The 21,965-nt window shown below is 32.8% G+C and overlaps 1 protein-coding gene across 3 annotated transcripts; it reads left to right on the top strand.

Annotated features, from left to right (window-relative positions):
• On the top strand, nt 7,496-19,615 carry LOC109345895. 3 transcript variants are annotated; one of them, XM_019585156.1, is made up of 10 exons: nt 7,496-7,834; nt 8,343-8,386; nt 8,472-8,595; nt 8,712-8,805; nt 9,662-10,233; nt 12,131-12,383; nt 12,464-12,728; nt 13,217-13,336; nt 15,680-16,105; nt 19,104-19,615. In XM_019585156.1, the coding sequence occupies exons 1-10, from the start codon at nt 7,675-7,677 to the stop codon at nt 19,338-19,340; spliced, it is 2,295 nt and encodes a 764-aa protein (XP_019440701.1). In that variant the 5' UTR covers nt 7,496-7,674; the 3' UTR covers nt 19,341-19,615. The 3 variants fall into 3 exon arrangements, with proteins under 3 accessions (XP_019440701.1, XP_019440700.1, XP_019440702.1); XM_019585155.1 differs by having other exon boundaries at nt 7,497-7,834; nt 12,119-12,383; XM_019585157.1 differs by lacking the exon at nt 13,217-13,336 and having other exon boundaries at nt 7,497-7,834; nt 12,110-12,383.

Below are 21,965 nucleotides of genomic sequence, written 5' to 3'. Positions count from 1 at the left end.
ACCCTATACTATACTACAATTGAATCTTGAAAGAGATGCAAGTGTGAAATAGTAAAGTGTTAACATATAAATTTTATTTGTTGATTAAAGATTCCTAAAAACATAAATTCAAACCAATTCATGGTTTGTAACTTTGTACATAGGAATAATATGCTAAAAGTGCAATTTAATCAATGGATTATTACTTAGATAGTAAAAGAGTGATGAATAATAAATCTAACCGCTAACATTTACTTTCTGTCATTTATTTCCTGCAACTAACTTTTACTTTATATTATTTACTTTTCCGCAACTAACATTTATTTTATGTAATTTACTTTTCCACAATTAACATATATTTATTACTTTATTCATTTTATTCTTTATATCAACCTTTCGAAAGAAATGATACGGTTAACTGCTAACTTTATTCTTTTTTCATTTTATTATTCTTTGATACCAACCTTTCGTAAGAAATTGTATGGTTAACTTGATAAAATGAGACTAACCTTTATGGTATGGTTAAAAAGGAACCCGAAAAGTGAGTAAATAAATGAAGTCACTCATTAAATAAATTGTTCATCACTCATCCCTCTAAATTAAATAAATAAAACTTGCAAGGCAACCCTAATCAGGTTGTCTTGATGGTCGTAGACCTTCTACTCATTTTCATAAAAGTTAGAGACAACTCGAACCATGATATTACTATAAAAATTCTATAAAAATCATTTAGGTGATGAAATAATTTTTAATTATTTTATATGGAATTAATAACTTAGAGATTGTGTTGGTCTTAGAGTTTCTTTCCATTTCAGATAAGTTAGCGACGACTCGAACCATGACCTTACTATATAAACTCCAATGAATTATTTAAACATGTATTTACCTATTTTATTTAACTAAAGATGCATTTTTGTTATTGTACAAAAAAATATACATATTAACCCTGTATGGCACATGGATTGAAAAGGAAATATTGCACTTGCATTTTAATGATAGAAGATATATGCACACATTGAATAATATACGCATCTTCCTATAAATTCCACTCCTCTCCAATCACGTGTAGGTAGCTATGAAAGTTGCATGGCTGTTAGTGTAATCTAACCATTGAAGAGAAAACAGAATCACCCAGATCCAAGGTAGAAGGATTAGAGACCAAAGTCAAATTATGATTGACCAAAGAAAGACAACACCCTTGCTCAGCAATGATACAAAATCAGAGGAAAGTGAGAGCATGAGATATGGTTTGTGCACTATCCATTAGTGAAGTTGATAGAATGTGAGAGGTTATGATTTTAGAGGATGAAGCTTTGATGTTGAAAAGTGTGGAGAGAGAGTGGGGAAGGGAGAAATGGTTCCTATGGTAATGATGAAAGAAGTTATCAAGACGTGAGTTTTAGATAAAGGAAGAGGAAATGAATCAAGTGAAGAAGTGTTCTTCTGTTCCACATCATTCTCTAGTGCAGATTGGTGCAATGCTTAATGTAATTTGGTCACAGACTTTTGTTGCTACAAATAATATTCAAGTTTTATATTGTATGTAGGATTAGTGGTAAATATATCAGAGGGTGGTTAAGATGATGAATATGAGGTGACAGGTTTTGAGGAATAATTGGGTATGAAGGGTGAAGTATTTTTAGAAGAAGATGGAAAAGGAAGATAAAGTGGATTTGTTGTTTGAAGAATATATAGACACAAAGAATAACAAAGAAGCTGTGAGAGAACCTGTGACTCTCTATCTCTCTTTTGCTTTTTTTTACCCTCCTTATATTGCTTACTTCCCACTTATATCCTTCAGAAACACCTCTTGGTTATCTATGCGTTTGTGCTACTGTTACAAGAGTTTCATTTCATTCATTATGACTATTGATTTGCACCATTCAAAGTAAATGGGGGGTTTTGGAGATTGGGAATACCAAAAGTACAATTTATTTGATGTTGGCACTCCCTTTATTATTCTCACGTTACTCTTCTCTTTTAACTCTAGTTGGTCAACTTTTTATATGTTGTATTTTTTATAATGGACACGTAATGTTTTCTTTTGTCTAGTAATTATTTTTAAATTAGTTGATGCAATATGTTGTCAAAGTAACATCTATCATAGAAATTGATTTGATTATAGAGATGATAGTATGAGATTACTTATGTGAATCGTGTTCGACCCAAATGAAAACATAATTTGGCCAAATAATGACATATTTGTAATGATAAATATGTAACATTTATAAAGTTATATTTTCATATGAATAATAGTCGGTCCAAAAAAGATGTTGTTTGACAGAACTAATTGTTAATATTTGATCATTACATTGAGAATACCACTTACAAATCAATTTCTTTGTCTAATGACTAGAAATTGATGTTGTGCTAGGTATCTTATGATGAATCTATTATGTGAACATGTCTTGTTTTATATATCACATGACTTGTTTGTTTAAATGTGAACATGTTATTGATTCTTCCTTTTATGCATTTAATATCTTTTACTACTGTTGTAAATGTTTATGCTCAAATTAATAATATTTCAATGTTGAATGAGATAAACTTTAAGGTCTAGAAGGAAGATGTAGAAATTATTATCGATTGTATGAAGTTAGATCTGGCACTTCGTATGGCGAAATTCATTTATACTATGGAAAACATCCATGATATTAAAATTGAGAAACGAGAATACTCTAATCGAACGTGTCTAATGATCATAAAACGTTCTATTCCAAAAGTGTTTTGAGACTCTTTTTCTGAAGGTCAAAGTGCAAGTAAATTCCCTGAAGAAATAGAACAATATTTTGCCAAAAATGAAAAGGCGAAAATGATTAGCCTTTTGGCTAAACTCATCTTCATGAAGTATAGAGGCAAATAGAACATAAGGGAGTACATTATGGAGATGTCCAATCTTGTATCAAAATTCAAGCCACTTAAGTTAGAGCTTGGTGATGACTTGCTCATGCACTTGGTTTTGGTCTTGCTTCCTACACATTTTGGGCAATTCAAAGTGAGCTATAACACTCATAAGGACAAATGGTCGCTCAATGAGCTTATATCGCACTGTGTGCAAGAGGAAGAGAGATTGTAGGGAGATAAAACTAAAAGTGATCACTTGGCTATGACATCTCAAAATAAGAAAAGAAAGAACAAAAATGGTGTTACCTACCACTTTCGTAAGAAGCAAGGACACATGAAGAAAGAGTGACTTAAATATGCCATATGACGAGTTAAGAAGGGTAAATTTCTCACTCTAGTTTGTTGTGAAGTTAAGTTAGCTTTTGTATCAAATGATACTTGGTAGGTGGAGTCTAGTGCTACTATGTGGAACCAACAACCAAGTGATGATGAAAGACTCAAATTTGTGGATGATGGCAAAAGAGTTGTATTTGAGGCTATTGGAACATTTAAATTATCTTTAAGAACTGGTTTTCTTTTAGATTTATTTGAGACTTTTGTTGTGCCATCTTTTAGGCGGAATTTAATTAGTAATTCTAGTTTGGAGAAGTTTGATTTTTCCTGTTCTTTTGGAAATAATAAAATTAGTCTCTATCAAAATTTAAAAGTTGTAGGTTTTGGTTCTTTAATTGATGATATGTACATGTTTGATGCTTTTAGTTCCAATAATGAAATACTGCAAACAAACTCATGTGGTACAAAGCATAAATTAAAAGAGTATCCGGTCACCTTATGGAACAAGCGTTTAGGTCATATATCTAAACAAATAATACATAGACTTGTGTTAGATTTAATTCTCAACCCTTTAGATTTACCAAACTTTGAAGTCTATGTTGAGTGCATAAAGGGAAAACAAACAAACAAAAGAAAATTAGATACCGAAAGAGCTAAAGATGTCTTAGAACTAATACATACATATATATGTGATCTTTTCTCTATGGCTTCTTGGAATGGAAAATATTATTTTATTACATTCATAGACGATTACTCTAGGTACAATTACCTATATCTTATACATAAGAAATTCCAATCCGTGGATGTTTTCAAGTCTTTCAAGGTTGAAGTTCAACTTGGAAAGAAAATTAAGGCTGTCAAATCTGACCGAGCATTTGCGTTTTTCTCAGAGAATGTGGAATTGTTCAGCAATACACTATGCCAAGCAAACTTAGCATGAATGGTATTGCTGAGCGACGAAACTGAACTCTTAAGGATATGGTGAGAAGTATGATTAGTCATTCTTCCTTACTAGAGTCTTTTTGGGGGAAGCTTTAAAGACCATAGTTTATATCCTTAATAGGGTATCAAGTAAAGCAATTAACAAAACCTCGTATGAGCTTTGGATTAGTAAAAGACCAAGCTTAAAACACTTGCACATTTAAGGTTGTCTAGCTTAGGTGTGGCCTTATAGGCCACATGATAGAAAACTGGACTTAAGGACATTTAGCTGTTATTTTGTTGGATATATTGAACGTTCTCGGACCTATAAATTTTATGATCCCACCTCAAGATCTCTCTCTAAGATGGGAAATGCAAGATTTCTTGAGGAGTTTGAGTTTGGGAAGGAAGAGAACATAAGAAATGTTATCTTTGAGGAAGAACTCGTCACTAATGGTGAATAAGAACTCATGCCTATTACCATTCAAGGAACAACTCTGATAATAGAAGATAATATTCAGAATATTGTTTCTCACAATATTTCAAAACAAGACAAGAATGAAATTCTCCCTCAAGTACCTATAGAGCAAATTCAACAATCTCAAGAAGTATAAGTGATATTAAGGAGATCCACTAGGGAGAAGAGAAGTGTAATTTCTCATGATTATATTGTATTTCTTCAAGAACATGAGGAATGTATTGGGTTAACAAAGGACGATCCATTCAACTTCTGTCAAGCTATGAAAAGTTATAACTCTCAAAAGTGGATTGATATCATGAAAGATGAGATAAAGTTTATGCATGATAATGATGTTTGTCATATTGTTGAATTACCTGAAGGTGTGAAACATATTGGTTGCAAATGGATACTTAAAACCAAAAATGACTCAAATGGTAATATTCACATATATAAAGTCCGTCTAGTTTCTAAAGGCTACACTCAGAAAGACGACATTGACTATAAAGAAACCTTCTGTCAATTGGCTCAAAATCTATGGTATATAAATTAAAGAAATCAATCTATGACCTTAAACAAGTTTCTCGTCAATGGTATGACAAGTTTCATCAAGTTATAACCTCGAATGGTTTTGAGGCAAATAAAGTTGATGATTGTTTGTACCACAAGTTCAAAGGGAGTAAATTTATATTCCTAATATTGTATATCGATGATATACTACTTGTTAGCAATGATATACTACTTGATCTATGTCATTAAGTTTATTACTATGGTGATCATCGTGGTCGAATCACGCTTGAATGCAATGAAGGTTGCGATGGTTCCATAGTTGATATAGAATATGAACTAGATTGTATTAAAGTGAAGTCTAAATGTAAATAACATACATATGTGCGCCTAAAGAATATGTGATATAATTGTTTCGAAAAAAAATGAAGCCCAAGTGGGAGATTGTTAGAAATTCATAATTACTAATTAAGATTAACATCATATATTTAATATAATTACATCATATGTTTATTTTGGGTTACAAAACAAATGATCTAATTCTAACAACTCATGAGACTTCTTAAACTAATAATAGATATGAGCTTAATGAGGGGATACTCAAACAGTTGGCCTATAGGGGATAATGTGAATCATATAAATTAACACATAAGAAATAATTATGGTCCCCAAAATATCAAATCAAAAATAGTTTTCACCTATCTTTGTGAGAGAGAAAATGAAGGTCCTAAAATGATTCAAGATTTGGTTGAAAAATACCATCATACAAAACTCTCTTCAAAAACATACAAAATGAATAAATATGAGAAACATGAATTTAAATATGATTTTGTATCCTTATTTTATATTATTATATAAAAATTATGAGATTTAAGGTACTAGAATTGACATTTTAAACACATTAGCCCATAAAAAAATTCTAACACTTATACCTTAGCCCAACATCAAATCCGACCCTTCAAATGCATCACCAATGCCCCAATCCTGATAGACTGATTTGTAGCCATAACAAGAAATGAGGATTTTCGTTTTATCAACTTTGAAACTAAAATTAGCATAAGAAAATTAGTTTAAAGATAACTTTCAATACTTTTGTGGATGAAAAATCTTAGATACTTGAGTTGAATGGAAAATAATATGACCTTTTGTATAAGTTTGATGTATCTAATTAAGTTTTGCCTTAAACCATTCTAATCTATATAATATATAGCAGCATGTGTACTAGTTTTTTAATATCCAATAGTGACTTGTCGTACTTAGCCTTCACCTATAATTATTATTCACGAAAAGTAACTGATCACCTTATATAAATCATCTTATATTTAAATAATAACTTTAAAGTGATACTTATTATTAGAGGGTGTTCAAATCCAGACCGGTCCAACAATAAAACCGAAAATCGATCCAAAATAGATCAAAATCACAAAAACCGAATGCATTTGGATCATGTTAGACTTATTTTTTAAAGACCGATTGGTCGGGTCCGGATTTTGGTTTCACCTCTTGGATCCAGACCGGCCGAAATAGTATGTAAAGTTTAAGTGTGTAATATTTTTAAGTGTCTTCTAAACTTAATCGTAAGTCCCAACTCCAAAATTGTACCTCTATTTTATTTTTTATATTCTATAACACACTTATATATATGTTGTTATGTTTTAAATCATATTGATTATATTTGATACACTTTTTTAGAACTGAAACCAATCCCACAACCAAATAAAGAGGATTCAAGTGTTATTCTGATTAGGTGTTTTATTATCAATTTTATTGTTGTGAAAATATTATTGTTATTAATCATCGGTGGAACTAATTGTTAAAATTACGTTACCGGTGCTCATATTATTGTTATTGATATCTTATTATTTTGTTGTCTTGTTATTAGTGATATCTTGTTGTCTTGTTATTATTGATATCTTGTTGTTGTTACTATTTTTTACTTTTATTATTATTCTTATTGTTTATTACTATTTTATGATGTTGTTTACTTATATTATTGTTGCATACATTTTAGTGTTGTTGAATACTATTTTTATTGTTGTTTTATGCTTAACATTTAGTCATTTTTATGAGTTTTGAATATAACTACAATTTTAATATTTTATAAAAAACTGATCCAAACCGAACTGAAATAGCATATTATATTTGGATCGGATTGGATCAGACATCTTAATATAAACAAATCAGGCCGATCCAAACCGCATGTTAATTGCGTGTTTGGATCGGATCATTTTTTGTCTAAAAACCGATCCAAATAGACCACAAACACCCCCATTTATTACTTATCTTAATCACCTTATAAAGTTGGTCATATAAATCATCTTATGAAGTGTGAGATAAAAAAATATGGTAATAATATATAAAACTCATATGAAATAATAATAAACAACTTAATTTTAAAAAACTAGTGGGCCCGTAACAATTCAAAAACTAAGGACAGCCATAACAGCTTATCCTAGCCATTAGCGATTCCTAAAATATACTCTATTCCAGTCCACAAGCGAAAACAAAAAGCCACTATATATAATAAACCCAAAGCGCGAGCAGAGAAATAAAGCTTTCTGTTTGGTTAATCAGAAACTTCAGCCGCAAGTGCGAGAAAGTTTTCGCGCGCAGAGAGAGAGAGAGAGAGAGCAATGGGGAGTGAGAGCAAGAAGAATAGTGTACCAGAGATAGCGGAGAAGGTAGTTCGGAACTTGAAGGAGATTGTGAATGGAACAGAACAAGAGATTTATGCTGTACTCAAGGATTGTGATATGGATCCTAACCGTGCAGTAGAGAAGCTTCTCTCTCAAGGTTTTGATCTTTCACTAATATATCATGTTCAGATAGATATAATGATTTTAGATTGATATATTGTAATTTCAACTTTGAACCGAGTAATGATCCACGATATTGTTCTTAAAATCTCGATTAGGGTTTAGAGTTTTAAGTGATTGAGTCGTTTGCGGATAATTAGGGTATGTTTGTGAGTTTAGTTTAGAAGGTGAATGAAGTTAGGTGTTTGATGTTTTCATTTTTCAAAGAATATAGTAAATACTGTTCCAGAGTAACCTCTGTTGTGATTTATTTGTATTTTGCTTATTTACTTGTTTATCTATTTCACATGATGTCACGATTCATGAATCATTGGCGCAATTTTGTGTTGCCGGGAAATGTGGTGTATGCAACTACAATTACGATTGTGATGCAGCAAGATTGCAGTATTGCGGCCTCAAATATGACTGCAGACCACAATTTAATACCCTAGTCATTGGTGTTAATTGTGCAATTATAATTATTAGTTTTTATTTTTTAATTGTAGATACTTTTCATGAGGTGAGAAGCAAACGTGAAAGACGAAAAGAGGTATTCCTAATGATATTGTTTGTTGATTGGGGTGAAGATGAAACTTCTGTGAGATGAATAATGTATTTTTTTTGTTTAAATTCAGATGAAGGAGGCCTTGGATTCAAGGACAAGGAGTAATAATGTTGGGTTGTGTTGTGGAAGGAAAATTGGTGCTGGCAATGATCGTAATGTTGTGCAAAGTGGATTAACACATGTGACATATAATGGTATCTTCTTTGATTGCGTAACATGATGAAGTTTTATGGTAGATGTGGCTAGCATGTTGACATAGGTTTTACTATTGCATTGCCTTACATTGTTGAATATGTCTAACTTCTGTCAGAACTTGGTAAAGCTGCTTCCAATGGAGATGTTGGGTCAGTTTTTCCTTCCGTTACGTCTTACACAACGGATGTCTTGGGAAAAATTACAAGAAGGTGATTTTTTAATGCAATCTGGTGTTTTATGTGAATTCAAAATGTTAGCTTTGACATTGTCTGGCTTGAAGCTTGAAATCAGTTATTCCTTGAGACATTTCACAATATTTTCTGTGTAGATATTAGATTTAAGAATGCTTTAGCAATGTTTTTGTTTATGATTTGTCCTTCAATATGATTTTTCTCTCTCAAAATTGTTTTCTGTTTATGTTATTTTTTCTTACAATGTGTCCAAATTGGTGCCGTGCAAAGGCTACATTAGTGAATGTCACTGCTCCATAAGTCTGTTATTGTTTTTGTCATTGAAATTCAGTACCCCCATCATGAACTATCAAGGACCTGGTAGTCGATGACTGGAGGCAATTGAAGCCTTAATTGACAGCTTAGCAATTCTCCTAATTTAGAAACTCTCTTCCTGCCTTCCTGGGCACTTTCTTGCACTCTTGCTATTTTGTTCAATTTGAAATTACTCAAGGCTATGCGTTCGGCCAGCTGGTGCTGCTGCTGATATCTTTGTTTTCCATTTGACATCGGTTAAAGGAGGTAACTCTCACTGGTATTAGATGTGAGTGACACCAAACTGTTCTCTTCGTGAGTTTTATATTGTATTTATCAGGTGTATTTGTACGACTTAAAAATAGTCATCAATGATTATTAATATCTCTCGAGTTGATTTGCATTCTTGCTTCCTCTCAATACATAAGAAGGTGGCAATATTTACTCTTAGTTTGCATGACTTATCATGTCATGTTGAAATCATGGGCATTAGAATGGTGCAATGTATAATTATCTTTCTAAAAAAAAAAAAAATTATTAAGTATTCACATCACTCTCTTTTATAATTTTTTGGATGCAGTGAATCTTTTGTTGCTGATAATGGAAGAAGGTCATTAGGAACAGGTGACTCCATATCAGCTTCTACCCAAGTTTCTCCAAGACTTCAACCCTCACTGCTAGGAGTGAGAAATGGACATCTTTCAATGGCAGACATTGTAAGAATGGGTCGAGCATCTGAAGATGTCGTTTCACATAACCATTATAATGCCTCAGCAGTTTCTGCATCTGGAAATCCAGAGTCAAGCCTAAGTCTACAATGTCAAAATAATTCTGAGAAGCAATTTTTTCATGAAAAATGGCCTGTAATTGAACAACCAATTACTGACAATTTACAAGAACTAAACTTGTCTTCCTCATCGAATGTGAATGGGTCACCGGAACATCCTAGCAGGCATGATACTGCAGTTAGTTTACACAGGAACTTTGAATTAGATGCCACCCAACAAATTATTTCTGAAAAAATTGAATCTGGTTCTACATCTAGCAAACATACTAGTATGAGCAGCAATGCTGGACTAGGATCTCTTTCCAACTCCAACATCAAGAGTACTCGATCGTCTGATTTTTGTAATTCTTATAAGCATCACGAAGGTACCTATTATTGTTGTTTTAGATTCAGTATAACCTAGTTTATCGTGCTATCAAAGAAATGATGTATGACATTGCATAGTCTTATGTCTGAGCTGTGCTGAAATGAGATTTAGATAACATATTTCTCGATAAGCATAACCTTGATTTTAACATTGAATGAAGTCTTTATGGAAAATGATGAGTTAATTTTTACTTAGTATGCATAAGTAATGACAGAGCACAGAGAACTTATTCTATTTCTTCGTTTATTCATATCAGGAAAACATAAATTATGTTGGAAAAACAGAGAAATGAAAGAGGAAGCAGAAAATTTTAATTCCAAGAATTGACTTGTATTAGAAGTTCTAAATCATAGAAAGAGTGAACAAAGACAGAGAGAGAGGAGGGAGTAACTGAAAACTGTTATTCAACCATTGCATAAATTGATATATTGAGTCAGTAACTAACCTATCATAGCTATATTACTCTCATATCCCCCCCCCCCAGAAGCTGATGGTGGTGAGGGTTAGGGCGTTAGGCAACAACCTTGTACTTCTCTCGTAGGATAGAAAACCTACTAGTGGACAAGGTATTGGGGTCATGAAGCAGAAAGGTTTTGGGATGAATAAGCAACCCTGTAGCACAATTTGAATAGAAGAAATGAATGGAGAAACAATGCAACATGAGTTTTATAGAAGAGGTGAATGGGTTTCTGATAAACTGCTCGGTTTCCCACATTTGGCATCAACTGTAGAGAAGAGATGAATGGTTTCTGAACATGTATGGGTTAACAATTATTTCTTTTTTAAAAACATGTTGGGCTAAAATCAGGTTAAAAATGGGTTGGGCCAGAACTTGGATCAAAACAAACCCGAAATTGTAGTAGAAAGGTTGAAACAATTGCTCTCCTCCTCAAAGCAAAAACGCGTGGTGATTTAGCGATCCGACCCTCCGCATGTCGCTTCACCTCGCATTGCCTCTAGTCCACTTTTCTGCCCATGTCAACACACTATTATGAAAAGCGTTGCATTGTGTGATTCAACACCTTGGAGCGCATTTTCATAACCATGGATAAGGCTTTTGTAAGAATGTCTGCTACTTGATCTGCACCAGACACATGTTGACACATGTTTAGGAAGCACCCACACCTTCAGGGGGGGTATATTAGAGATGTAGTATAGGATAGCTCACCTGTTAGTTGTAGAGTGTTAGAATATATGAAAGTATATTAGAATATCTTAGTTTATCTTATAAAGAATGTTTAGAGATAGATATTGAGATAATACCTCATATTATAATGATTGTATCTTTGATTTGTTTAGAGAGTATCTTAGAAGATCTCTTGGGATTGAGATTACTTTATTTTATGATTTTTGTTTTCTTAGTTAATCAGGAGTCTTGTATTAATATAAATATGGGTTAATGTTATGCCTTTCACTCTTTTCTATAACATAATCACAATATCACCACATCATTATTTACAATATTATCAATACAATTTACTATTTTGAGCATTATTTTTTCTCCTTCTATATCAAAACCCGATAATTTCAACATAGAGTTAGTTAACAGTGCAGTACAGTGTACTACATGTGTATGCACTATATATATATATATATATCAATCTCTGGTGATGTCATAATTCTCATATAATTCAATAACAGAAAATTGTTTTAGCTTCCTATCTCTCCCCCCCCTTCTCTTCTCATCTTAGAGGTCATGCTAACATGCACTGAGAGCATTGGGAGAGAGCCAGCTAACCTATATATTATATTAGTTTTAGGTGTTCCCTTTTGTTTTCTTGAAGATTTTATCCTCTATGTAATCGTCTACCTTTTCATCTTGTATATTTTCTTTTGTTTTTTATCAAAAAATATAAAGAAATTGACTACTGATGCTTTTGTAGATGTGTCATCAGCTACTTCAGATATTCAGCAGCTAAGTATAAGTGAAACCAAGCAAGAAGTGTCATCTTCAGAAGATAACCCAATTGTGGTTCTTCCAAATCATTTGCAAGCCTTGGCTGCTGAGTGCTCACATTTGAGTTTTGGTACATATAATAGTGGCTGTAATTTGACATCTATGATTCTTGCATCTAATATTTCTAGAAGTGGCATAGAAGAGAAGTCTGCAGCAGCTAGTGGTTCTTCTGCCGAGTTCTTGGATGCCAGGCACTTTTCCTTTTCCAAATTCTGATATATCAGCTTTATTTATTGCTTCTCATTTTCTTACTGTTTTCTTTTTTAATTAGTTCTGTATACCATGGAGATAAACAGCTTGGATTTGATCAAACTCAGAGAGGAACCACAGATGGTAAAAACCAGGACTTCCTTTCTTCTCCTCACCAAGAGCTTGTGAAGAATATTGTTCCTGTGGAAACTCTTGGGTATGAATGCAACACAATGGCATCTGTATTGGATCGTAGTTTGCAAAAATCTCACCGGGCAACTCCTTCATTGCCTTTGAAGCAGCCAGCATCTCAGTGGGAAAACTATTCTACTTTTCCAAGAGAAAAGGTGACACTTTTCATTGACATTGCTCTGATACTTCTTTAGCTCTGATACTTTACTTCATGAGCTCTGACACTTTTCATTGACATTGCTGGGCTTCCCACACTATGATGTTCATGCACATGGCTAATGGCTTAAAATAATAAAGAATGACTCCTTTTGTTTTTGCAAAAATATTAACTCTGTTGGTTTGCCTGGATCATATGTTGGTTTTGTGGTTCAAGCTTCTTTAGTTAATACATGATCAATAGTAAGTTGGTTTTGTATGCTGTTCTGATTTGCAGGTTTTTAGTTTGAAAATTATGCGATGTGTGATTTAAATATGCATTTGATAATAGTGTTGGGTATGAATGTCAAATGCTCACACTTTTCTAGTAATAGCTTAACAGTAAAAGTATGATTCTTTCTTTAATGGCTGTTTGCTTTTTCTTGTTTCTTTTAAGTTTCTAAATGCTATATAATTTTGAGATCTGCATCTATTTATCTTGAAACAGCATGCTGATTCAGATTTAATATCTAGTGATGTGTTGGCATTCCTTATATCACAATCACAACCTGCAAGATTCAGCAATGCAGTGTCATCAATAAGCAATCCTGCCACCACTCTCTCTGAGGTCTGTAGGAGTATTCTTCTATATTCACTGTCCCATTAATTCTTTCTGTAGTTTCATTGTAATTTTTCCTATACTAATAGTAAACTTGTAGAACTGACTGATGTTTTTTGGTTGGAATAATCAACTACTGATGTTTAAATCACTAGAAATTTGTTGCTAGAAGAATATAAAGAGATAGTTCAAATATTCAATGCTGAGATTGATGATATATACTTGAGTATTGAGATGTTTCAACTCTTTGATTTCTTTATATAATTGGGTTTTATGAAAATCTGATTTCAATATTTCTTATAGATCCAATTACTCTATTTTGTCAGAATGCTCACTTGCCCAGTATCAATAAGAAATGGATAAAGGGAAATACATGTTCAGCTTCCTATAGGACATGTATCACATGTTCATGAATTCTTTCTCATGGAGTATGAGGGATAAATGTTAATTATTAGTTTATAATGCAAGCCAATTGTGTTAGTTGTGCTTAGATAGCTTGTAAAAGAAGCCAACTGTGTTAGCTGTGCTCGAGCTACATAATTAGATCTGCCCTCTCTTTGTAACAAAATCCAGATGGTTCAGTTAGTAGGTACAAAGTTTGAGGCGAAGACGTTTCATCAACAACACAACATAGATTGTAATGAAACATTTAGTCATGTGTTCAAATCAATTATACTCTAGCATTGACATATGTTGGCCTTTGGAGCAACTACATGTGAATAATGTCATCTTAAATGTGGCTCTAATTAAGGAGGTCTATATGCAACAACCACTTGGTCTCCATCATCCTAATAATGTTCTGTGTGTAAACTTCATGAAGCTATCCTAATAACATTGTTGGCCTTTGTAGCAACTGGATGTGAATAATGCAGTGGTTTGAAGCGGCCACTAAGGCAGTGGTTTGAAAAAACATAGGGAAACTCTATTTTCCATCTTCATTCAAATCTCCTCTAACAATAAACTTTTTATATTGGTATATGTGGATGATATCATAGTCATTTGGTCTTCTACAACCAAAATTAAGGAAATATTTCCAAACTTAGTGCTGCCTTTGCTCTGAAGTAACTTGGTTCTCTTGAATATTTTCTTGCCATAAAAGTTAAAACCTTGCCTAAAGGCGCCTTACTGCTATCTAAATCAAAACATGTCAGATTTACTGGAAAGAGCTAATATGATAACATCAAAGTCCGTTAATTCTCCTATGGATGACTAACTATGTTGAAAATCCTTCCTTGTATACGTCCTAGTAAGAGCTCTCCAATATGCTATAGTTACTCTAAATGTGATGATAGAAAGTCTACTTCAGGAGCTTGCCTATTCGTAGGTCCAAACTTGGTAACTTGGTGGAGAAGCAAACTACTATTTCTAGGTCTAGCACTGGAACTAAATACAGAAGCCTTGATTTACTATTTACTGGCTCACGAGCTTTTGTAGGTGCAATCTTTATTAACTGAGCTTTAGTATTCCTTTACTGCACCACTTATCCACTGCGATAATCTCAACAGTGGCTTTGGATCATAATCCAGTGTTTCATCAAAGGACAAAGCATATTGAATTGGACTTATTCTTTGTCAGAGACAATCTTCAAAACAAGACCCTTCAAGTGAAGAATTTCTCAACTAATTTTCAAAATGCTGATGTCCTGACCATGTCTCTTCCTCCTACAACATTTTGTTATCTTAGAAATAAACTCAGTGTTTTTTACTTTAGCACCTTGGCTATCCACCCTCTGGGTTTCAGTGGGCGATATTAGAGAATACTGTTAGTGATTAGTTTATAATCTTAAGCCAACTGTGTTAGTTGTGCTCGAGCTCTATAAATAGAGCTGCCCTCTCTTTGTAACCGTAATCTTTGTAATAATAGATGTTCAGATTTTAGTTTGTCTCTCTCATTCTCTCTCTAGAAACTGTTAGGATCAGTTACCTTTATTTGGATCTACAAGTAAAATGGAACCTGAATTGGTTTGGCCAGACATAGCCAGGAGCAGCTGTGCTTTGAGGTGCAGGGACTTGTATGATGGATTATAAAGCTTTCTGGATCATAGACGAACTCATGATTTGGGTCTTCTAGGACCACGCTAATTGGTATATGTTTAGAAATTAGGACATAAAATCTGGCATTGATTTCCTTCTGATGGTAAAATTATCTGATTTAACAATCATCCCTTCATCATTGTTTCAACTTCTCTGAACGTGAATATGAATTATCTGATTTAACAATCATCCCTTCATCATTGTGTCAGTGGTTTAATGCTTAAAAGGTGATGAGGGATTAGGATCCTCTACTAAGTTTGATAAACTGGACCTAATAGTTAGTGCCAGTGATATTCTTGACTGTTGTTGAACCGTGCAGGTCATGGAGCCAGGCACCTGTGCTTTACCAAATAGATCTGCAAGTCTCCAAGATATTTCATTGCAATCCGCAATACAGTTTCAACAATTGCTTGACAGGAAAGGACATTGCTCCTTACCTCAAAATCAGTCATATATGGCAACCATCAATTCACAACAAGCATTTTCAGGAAGTACTGCATATAATCAATCTCAGGCAGACATGAAGTACAACCTTCCACAAAATAGAAAAGAAATCCTTATGAATAGATTGGCTGTTGCTACTGCCAGAGATGCATTTAGTTATGGAATTCGAGGCTCTTCCTTCTGTAGTTCTGGAAGCTTTCCCTCTAATTCATCTCTTGGTTATTCTATGGCTTCAAGTAACTTCAATGAGATTTTGCCTCCTCAGTATAGTGGTGGGCGTAACTTAAGCTCTACTCAACATGTAAGTTTTCTTTTTTGTTTGAGAAAGAATGATCTTTTCCATATAAAGCTGTTAGTTGTTGATAATCATAGTGTACTTCAATGATGAATGTTGCATGATTGAATGCTATTGACCATAGTGCATATTAATAGAAACTGCCCTGTAAAGTTAGCTATTGTTGATCTATATGCCTATTCTATGAGCCTGCTCCCAAAAAATAGAGAAGAGAAGATCTGCAAAGGATATTTCCAAAATTTCAGTAGTAGTGATCGTCATGAATCCAAACCTGAGGTTGACTTTTTAGGAACTTAGAACAGGCGGATGGAGCAGAGAATTGGGACCCTTTTTGTCTTGGATTTCGTACTAGTCTTGGCAAGGTTGAATGTATTAGATTCAAGTTTTGTTTAATTTGAGTTGTGTTCATTTGAATTTAATTTGCCATTTTTCAAACTTTTCTCTGGTTGATCATATTTATGCTTTTCCACCTTTTTGTGCTCAACCTTCTGTGATATCCTTAGTTGACAAAATTGAGAAGTTCTTTAGAAGTAATGAACTTCTTCCCATTCCGATGTCAAAAGGCCATGGATAAGTTTGAGAAAATCGTCAAATCTAAGGTTGGAGATTAAGGTAATAAGAATAATATAATGAGTTCTCACCCTTTAATTCAGAAGTTGGGGATCAAGGTGGTCAATCCTAAGGTATGCTTACATGATTGATAAGCGAGTGGGTAAGTTAACTAATGAAGATCTTTGATGAAATGTTTGAGGGTAAGTAGTATTGTGAAGTGTAATAGAGTTAAGGAGACAATCTGTTATGCAATATCATGGAGTTAAAGCTGATTCTATCTATTGGCAACTTGTGTCAGTCCTGCTTGATATCAGGGGGTGATATAGATAATTCACGAAATAAGCAAGACTCCCACATTTTTGTGAATGTGTGATGATAATTCACTCTTTATTCACACATCTCAAACCTATAGACTCTATGTGTTAGTATATGTTGATGATATAATAGTCAGAGGGTCCTCACCCTCTCATGTAAGCAAGTTATTTAAGATCTCAGTTTCACTTTTGTTCTAAAACAACTTGGCTCACTCGATTACTTTCTAGGTGTAGAGGTCAAACATCAAACTGCTTGTTCTTTATTCTTGTCTCAGTCTAAGTACATCGGAGATCTTTTAGAGAGAGCTCATATGTCTTCAGCCAAACCTATGTCTGATCCTATGGCAAGCAATTGTTCACTTACCAAACATGGAACTTATCTTTACTAGGAACCTACTTTCTACAGGTCAGTTGTAGGAGCATTACAATATGCTACTGCAACTGATCTGATATTGCCTATGGTGTTACTAAAGTGTGTCACTTTCTTGAGAATCCTCAACTCACTGGTCTGTTGTTAAAAGGATTGGTCTGTTGTTAAAGGGGATTGGTCTGTTGTTAAAGGATTTTCATACTTACAGGTCAAATTGTTTTTTGTTTGACCATAGACTCAGCTAATCAAACATCTTCCCTAGTCCTAACAACATTCCGTGATGCTGATTGGGCTTGTGACATAGATGACAAATAATCAACATTTGGTGCTTACCTATTTCTATGACCTAATCTTGTCACTTGGTATGTAAAGGTAACTGCCAAGAGAGATAGAGAAGGAAGAAGATAAGGAAGAGAGGAACCGAAATCTAATCTTTATTAATGAGAATGAAAACTCTTATCTATTACAAGAGTGCCTAGCTCTATTTATAGGCAGACTATAAGGAAAGGTCATTAGCAAGCTAATTCATTCTGTTAGCTTGACTAGATGACTTTTACAAAACCAACAGCTAGCCTAATAACCTATCTTTAAGTATTATTCCCTAATATGGTGATCCAAGAAACAACACATAATCTCAAGGTCTAGTACTGAAGCAAAATACGGAAGTCTATCTCTAGCTTCTCAGGAACTGATGTGGATAGAATCTCTGTTAAGTGAAAGTTCTCATAATTCTCCCACTATATTTTGTAACAATCTTAATACAATTGCTGTCACATAATCCTGTTCTACACAACAGGACCAAACATATTGAGATAGACTTCTCTTTTGTTAGAGACAAGATAATGAATAATACTCTGGCAGTCAAGCATATTCCCTCAGATTTCTGCAACACTAAGTTTATTCTTCTCAGAAATTAAAAAACTCTCTCATTCACTCTGTTTCTCTCTCCGTTTCTCCTTCCCTTCCTCTCTTTTCTTCTCTCTTACAGGGTAGTACATGTATCAAAAATGAGAGAATTTCACGGTTGGTGGTTTAGACCTGTGCAGAAAAGACATAAAGAAAACCCCAATAAGGAGAGTAGATTAGATAGATGGTAGCACAATTGCTAGAGGAAAAGAAACTAAGAAAACTATAGGTAAAACTATTAAGAATTTAGAGGTCAACGGTTAGTCTATGTACATAATTTGTGATATAACATTATATTATGACAATGCTTAATCCATGTAATGAACTCCAGTGGGAAAAGGCTTGGTTGTTGTATGTGTTATTCCCATGTTCAAATGACCATATTCTTGACAAAGTGTGGAGTATTAAACAAAAGTTTTATGGTAATGCTCTCTACTTAATTGTTCTTTGCTGTGAATAAAGTGGTAAAATATTCAATGGCTCCTTTTATAGCCTAGATTTTGTTTGGGATCTCAAGTTACTCTTTTGGCATTCTTGGTGTTCGGCCCATTTGCTTTTTGCTGTGTTTATTTGTTAGATATGACGAGGGGTTCTGATACACTTTGTTACACGGCTTAGCAACACAGGCTTTAGAATTTCCTTTTGTATATAAGCATGCCTTATCCTTTTCCTTTGCACTTTTTCTCATCTATTTTTTTTGTATTCTACTAAAAAGGGAAGACCATCCAATTGTTCTTAATCATCTAATGTATGTGTTATCCCCAAGTCTGAATGACCATCATCCTTGACATACTCTTCACTATTAATCCTGTTTTTAGTTGTCACTTTGCCTAATATATTTTGTTTTAATTATTCTAACCAGCAAGGTTACTTTTCTCAATGGGACTATGGGGCTGAGTCAAGATCTTCATCTCTCCCTGCGCGAACCCAATATGACTTCCTGGGGCAGTCAAGTGCTGCCTTGTCACAGTATGTAAATCCCAGATATTCTGACCTTTATCTTTCTCAGGCACCCGTTGTGGATGAAGTTCAGCAGCCAGATGGTTTTCGAGATTTGGCATCCAAGCAATTGCATCAGTTTTGGCATCAAAGCCACTAACAGTATAGGTCCTGCTAGTTTTTCCTTCCCTTTTTTCATGAGGAATTATAGTAGAAGGTTTAGGTGAATATGGGTTACTATCATTTAGATATGCTTGAGGATCATGTTAATTGTGCATACTTTAAAAAGATTTGAATTTGTCTTCTACAGTTCTGGCTTTATATTGTTTTACTGGGGGCATTGTTTTTCTTATACTATTTTTGTTCTTTTTTTCATTTTCGAATTGGAACATTCCAACTGTATAAATTTCAGCCAAATAGAATGTTTATTCTCAATTGGAAGTACAAAGTAGGGGAATTCGAATAAGTTGGACTTTTGCAGTTCTCTTATATTTCCTCAGATCAGGGTCCCAAATGTACTGTACTAGTTTCTTCTCAGTCAAAGGGGTAAACCATTCCAATATGTCTTCAAATTGAAGTCCAAAAGTTAGTGTCGCCTTATGGTGTAAACTTTAGTAGTTTGTATGCATAAACTATCATAAAAATACTAATGTTAAGACCTATAATTTCACGTTATTCACAGTAAAATAAGAGGATGTGAACTCTTCTGGTATACTTAATTTGAGGGAGAAGTCTTGCTTCTAGATGAATATATTTTTCTTATAATGTTGATTTCTTTATAGTTTATAAAATATTGGTTTCTCCCTAAGACTCATTTCTTAATAGTACATTAGTGATGAAGATAATATAGTTTTTGGTTGGATATTGTGAATATCATATTATTAATTTATAGAGCAAGATGATTTTACAAATGGTTATACTAGAGACCTCCTTTAAGTGATGCATTAACACAACACTAAAAACATAATGATTCTAAACAGATTTATATGCTAAATAAGATTAGTAGGCATATTAATAACTGACAATCATTTTTTATTAATTATGACAACAATTAATCAACCATGGGATGGTCTAATAACAAAGAATTTCAATTTATACAAACATAATAACATATTAAGTATCAAATTTTATGGATAAATTGAAAATAATTATACAATTAAAATTTACTTTCCTTCTGATTTGATCACTTTATGACTAACAAATCATTCATAATATAAATTTTAAAGAATTAATAAGGTGTCACAATAAGTATAAATAAATAAACTTGAAGGTATATAATAATCAATTAAAGCAAACTAGTTATATATCCCACACGTTGGCATAGTGTTTTCATTATTGGATTCTCAAATTTTATTATACCATTTTATAAAAATGGTCAAAGTCTCACATGACATTTTAAAATGAGATGATGCCGCTAATTCAACAATTATGTTACGGAAGTGCATAATCATATAAGTCGTTCAGTTGTTTTCTTGGAAGAGTTGTGTTTGAATCCCACATGTCATCCCATTTTATGTTTTCTTTCAAAATAGTGACAATGCCTTACATTCTTTCTTTTATTAATATATGCTGCAGTTTGCATTATTAACAACCAAATAGAGGGCGTGTTTTTTATGCAAATACTTCTTGGGAAATATTTCAAGAGGTAAGAGAAATTAAGTTAAAAAATATATATATGCACACAGTGGCAGATCTAGAAGAAATGTTTAGGAGGGGCAAAAATATAAGATTAATTAAGTAACAAAAAAGAGTTTAATATATGTATATTATCAGTGTAAAGTTTTTCTATTGATAATACATCATCTATCGTTGATATAAATGGTGGATGATGTGTTGACAGTATAAAAAAATAGTTAGACTGTTAGTGTATATATATTAAATCCAACAAAAAATATTTATAATTGTTTAAAAATTTCAAAATAACATTTCAATTCTAAATAATAATAATTAACAATTAAAGATGTTAAAGGAAAATGTACATTAATTTAAAGTTCCGCTCTTCGTTAAAGACTTCGACTCATCGATGATTAAATTAAGGATAAAAATTCCAACTACTTATTTTTCAATATAAACCACCATGTTGTCTACAAAAAATTCACCTTCTATTTTACAACATAGTTTTGTTTTAATTTGTTGTCTTCATTGCTAGAAATGATCTCTCTCTAATAGTTGAACCACAATAGTTGAGATAAGAGAATAACTTGATCAAAAAATAATATATATTTACTTTTCTGTATCGTCAATGTTCAAATTAATTTAGAGATGGTTGAAAGTTTTTATTTTTTCAACCATGAATGACTAACAACATTAACAATAAAACGTTGATATTAACAATAGTTCGCCTTTTACTCGCATTGAAATTCATATGATAGACTTTTTGCACAAAAATACATATGTTATCAATATTAAATGTTTTATAAAAATGTATAGAATCTTAAGACTTTTGATGCAAATTTGACAAAGATAATATTTATCGTATAATATATTTTATAAGTATAAAATCATTATGAAATTAAACAAAGTAATAGTATTATAAGTAGTATCAACATCTACATATATAAAAGAAATTTATCTATTATCTATAATTTTTAGAAGAATTATACAATTTGCAATTTAAAAAAAGTATAAAAAATATTTTAAAAAAATTGAAATAAAAAATTCAGGGGTAGTTGCCCCCACTTGTCTCCAAGAAGTTCCGCTCGTGTATGCACAAATAGTGTACAAATTTTATAAATTGTCACTGCAATCCATTATTCATGATTTATGATCATTAAATCTGTGGGAA

Source organism: Lupinus angustifolius, chromosome LG04 (genome assembly GCF_001865875.1).
Source record: "Lupinus angustifolius cultivar Tanjil chromosome LG04, LupAngTanjil_v1.0, whole genome shotgun sequence".
NCBI classification, from domain to species: Eukaryota; Viridiplantae; Streptophyta; class Magnoliopsida; order Fabales; family Fabaceae; genus Lupinus; species Lupinus angustifolius.
This window is presented reverse-complemented; position numbering and strand designations above follow the sequence as displayed.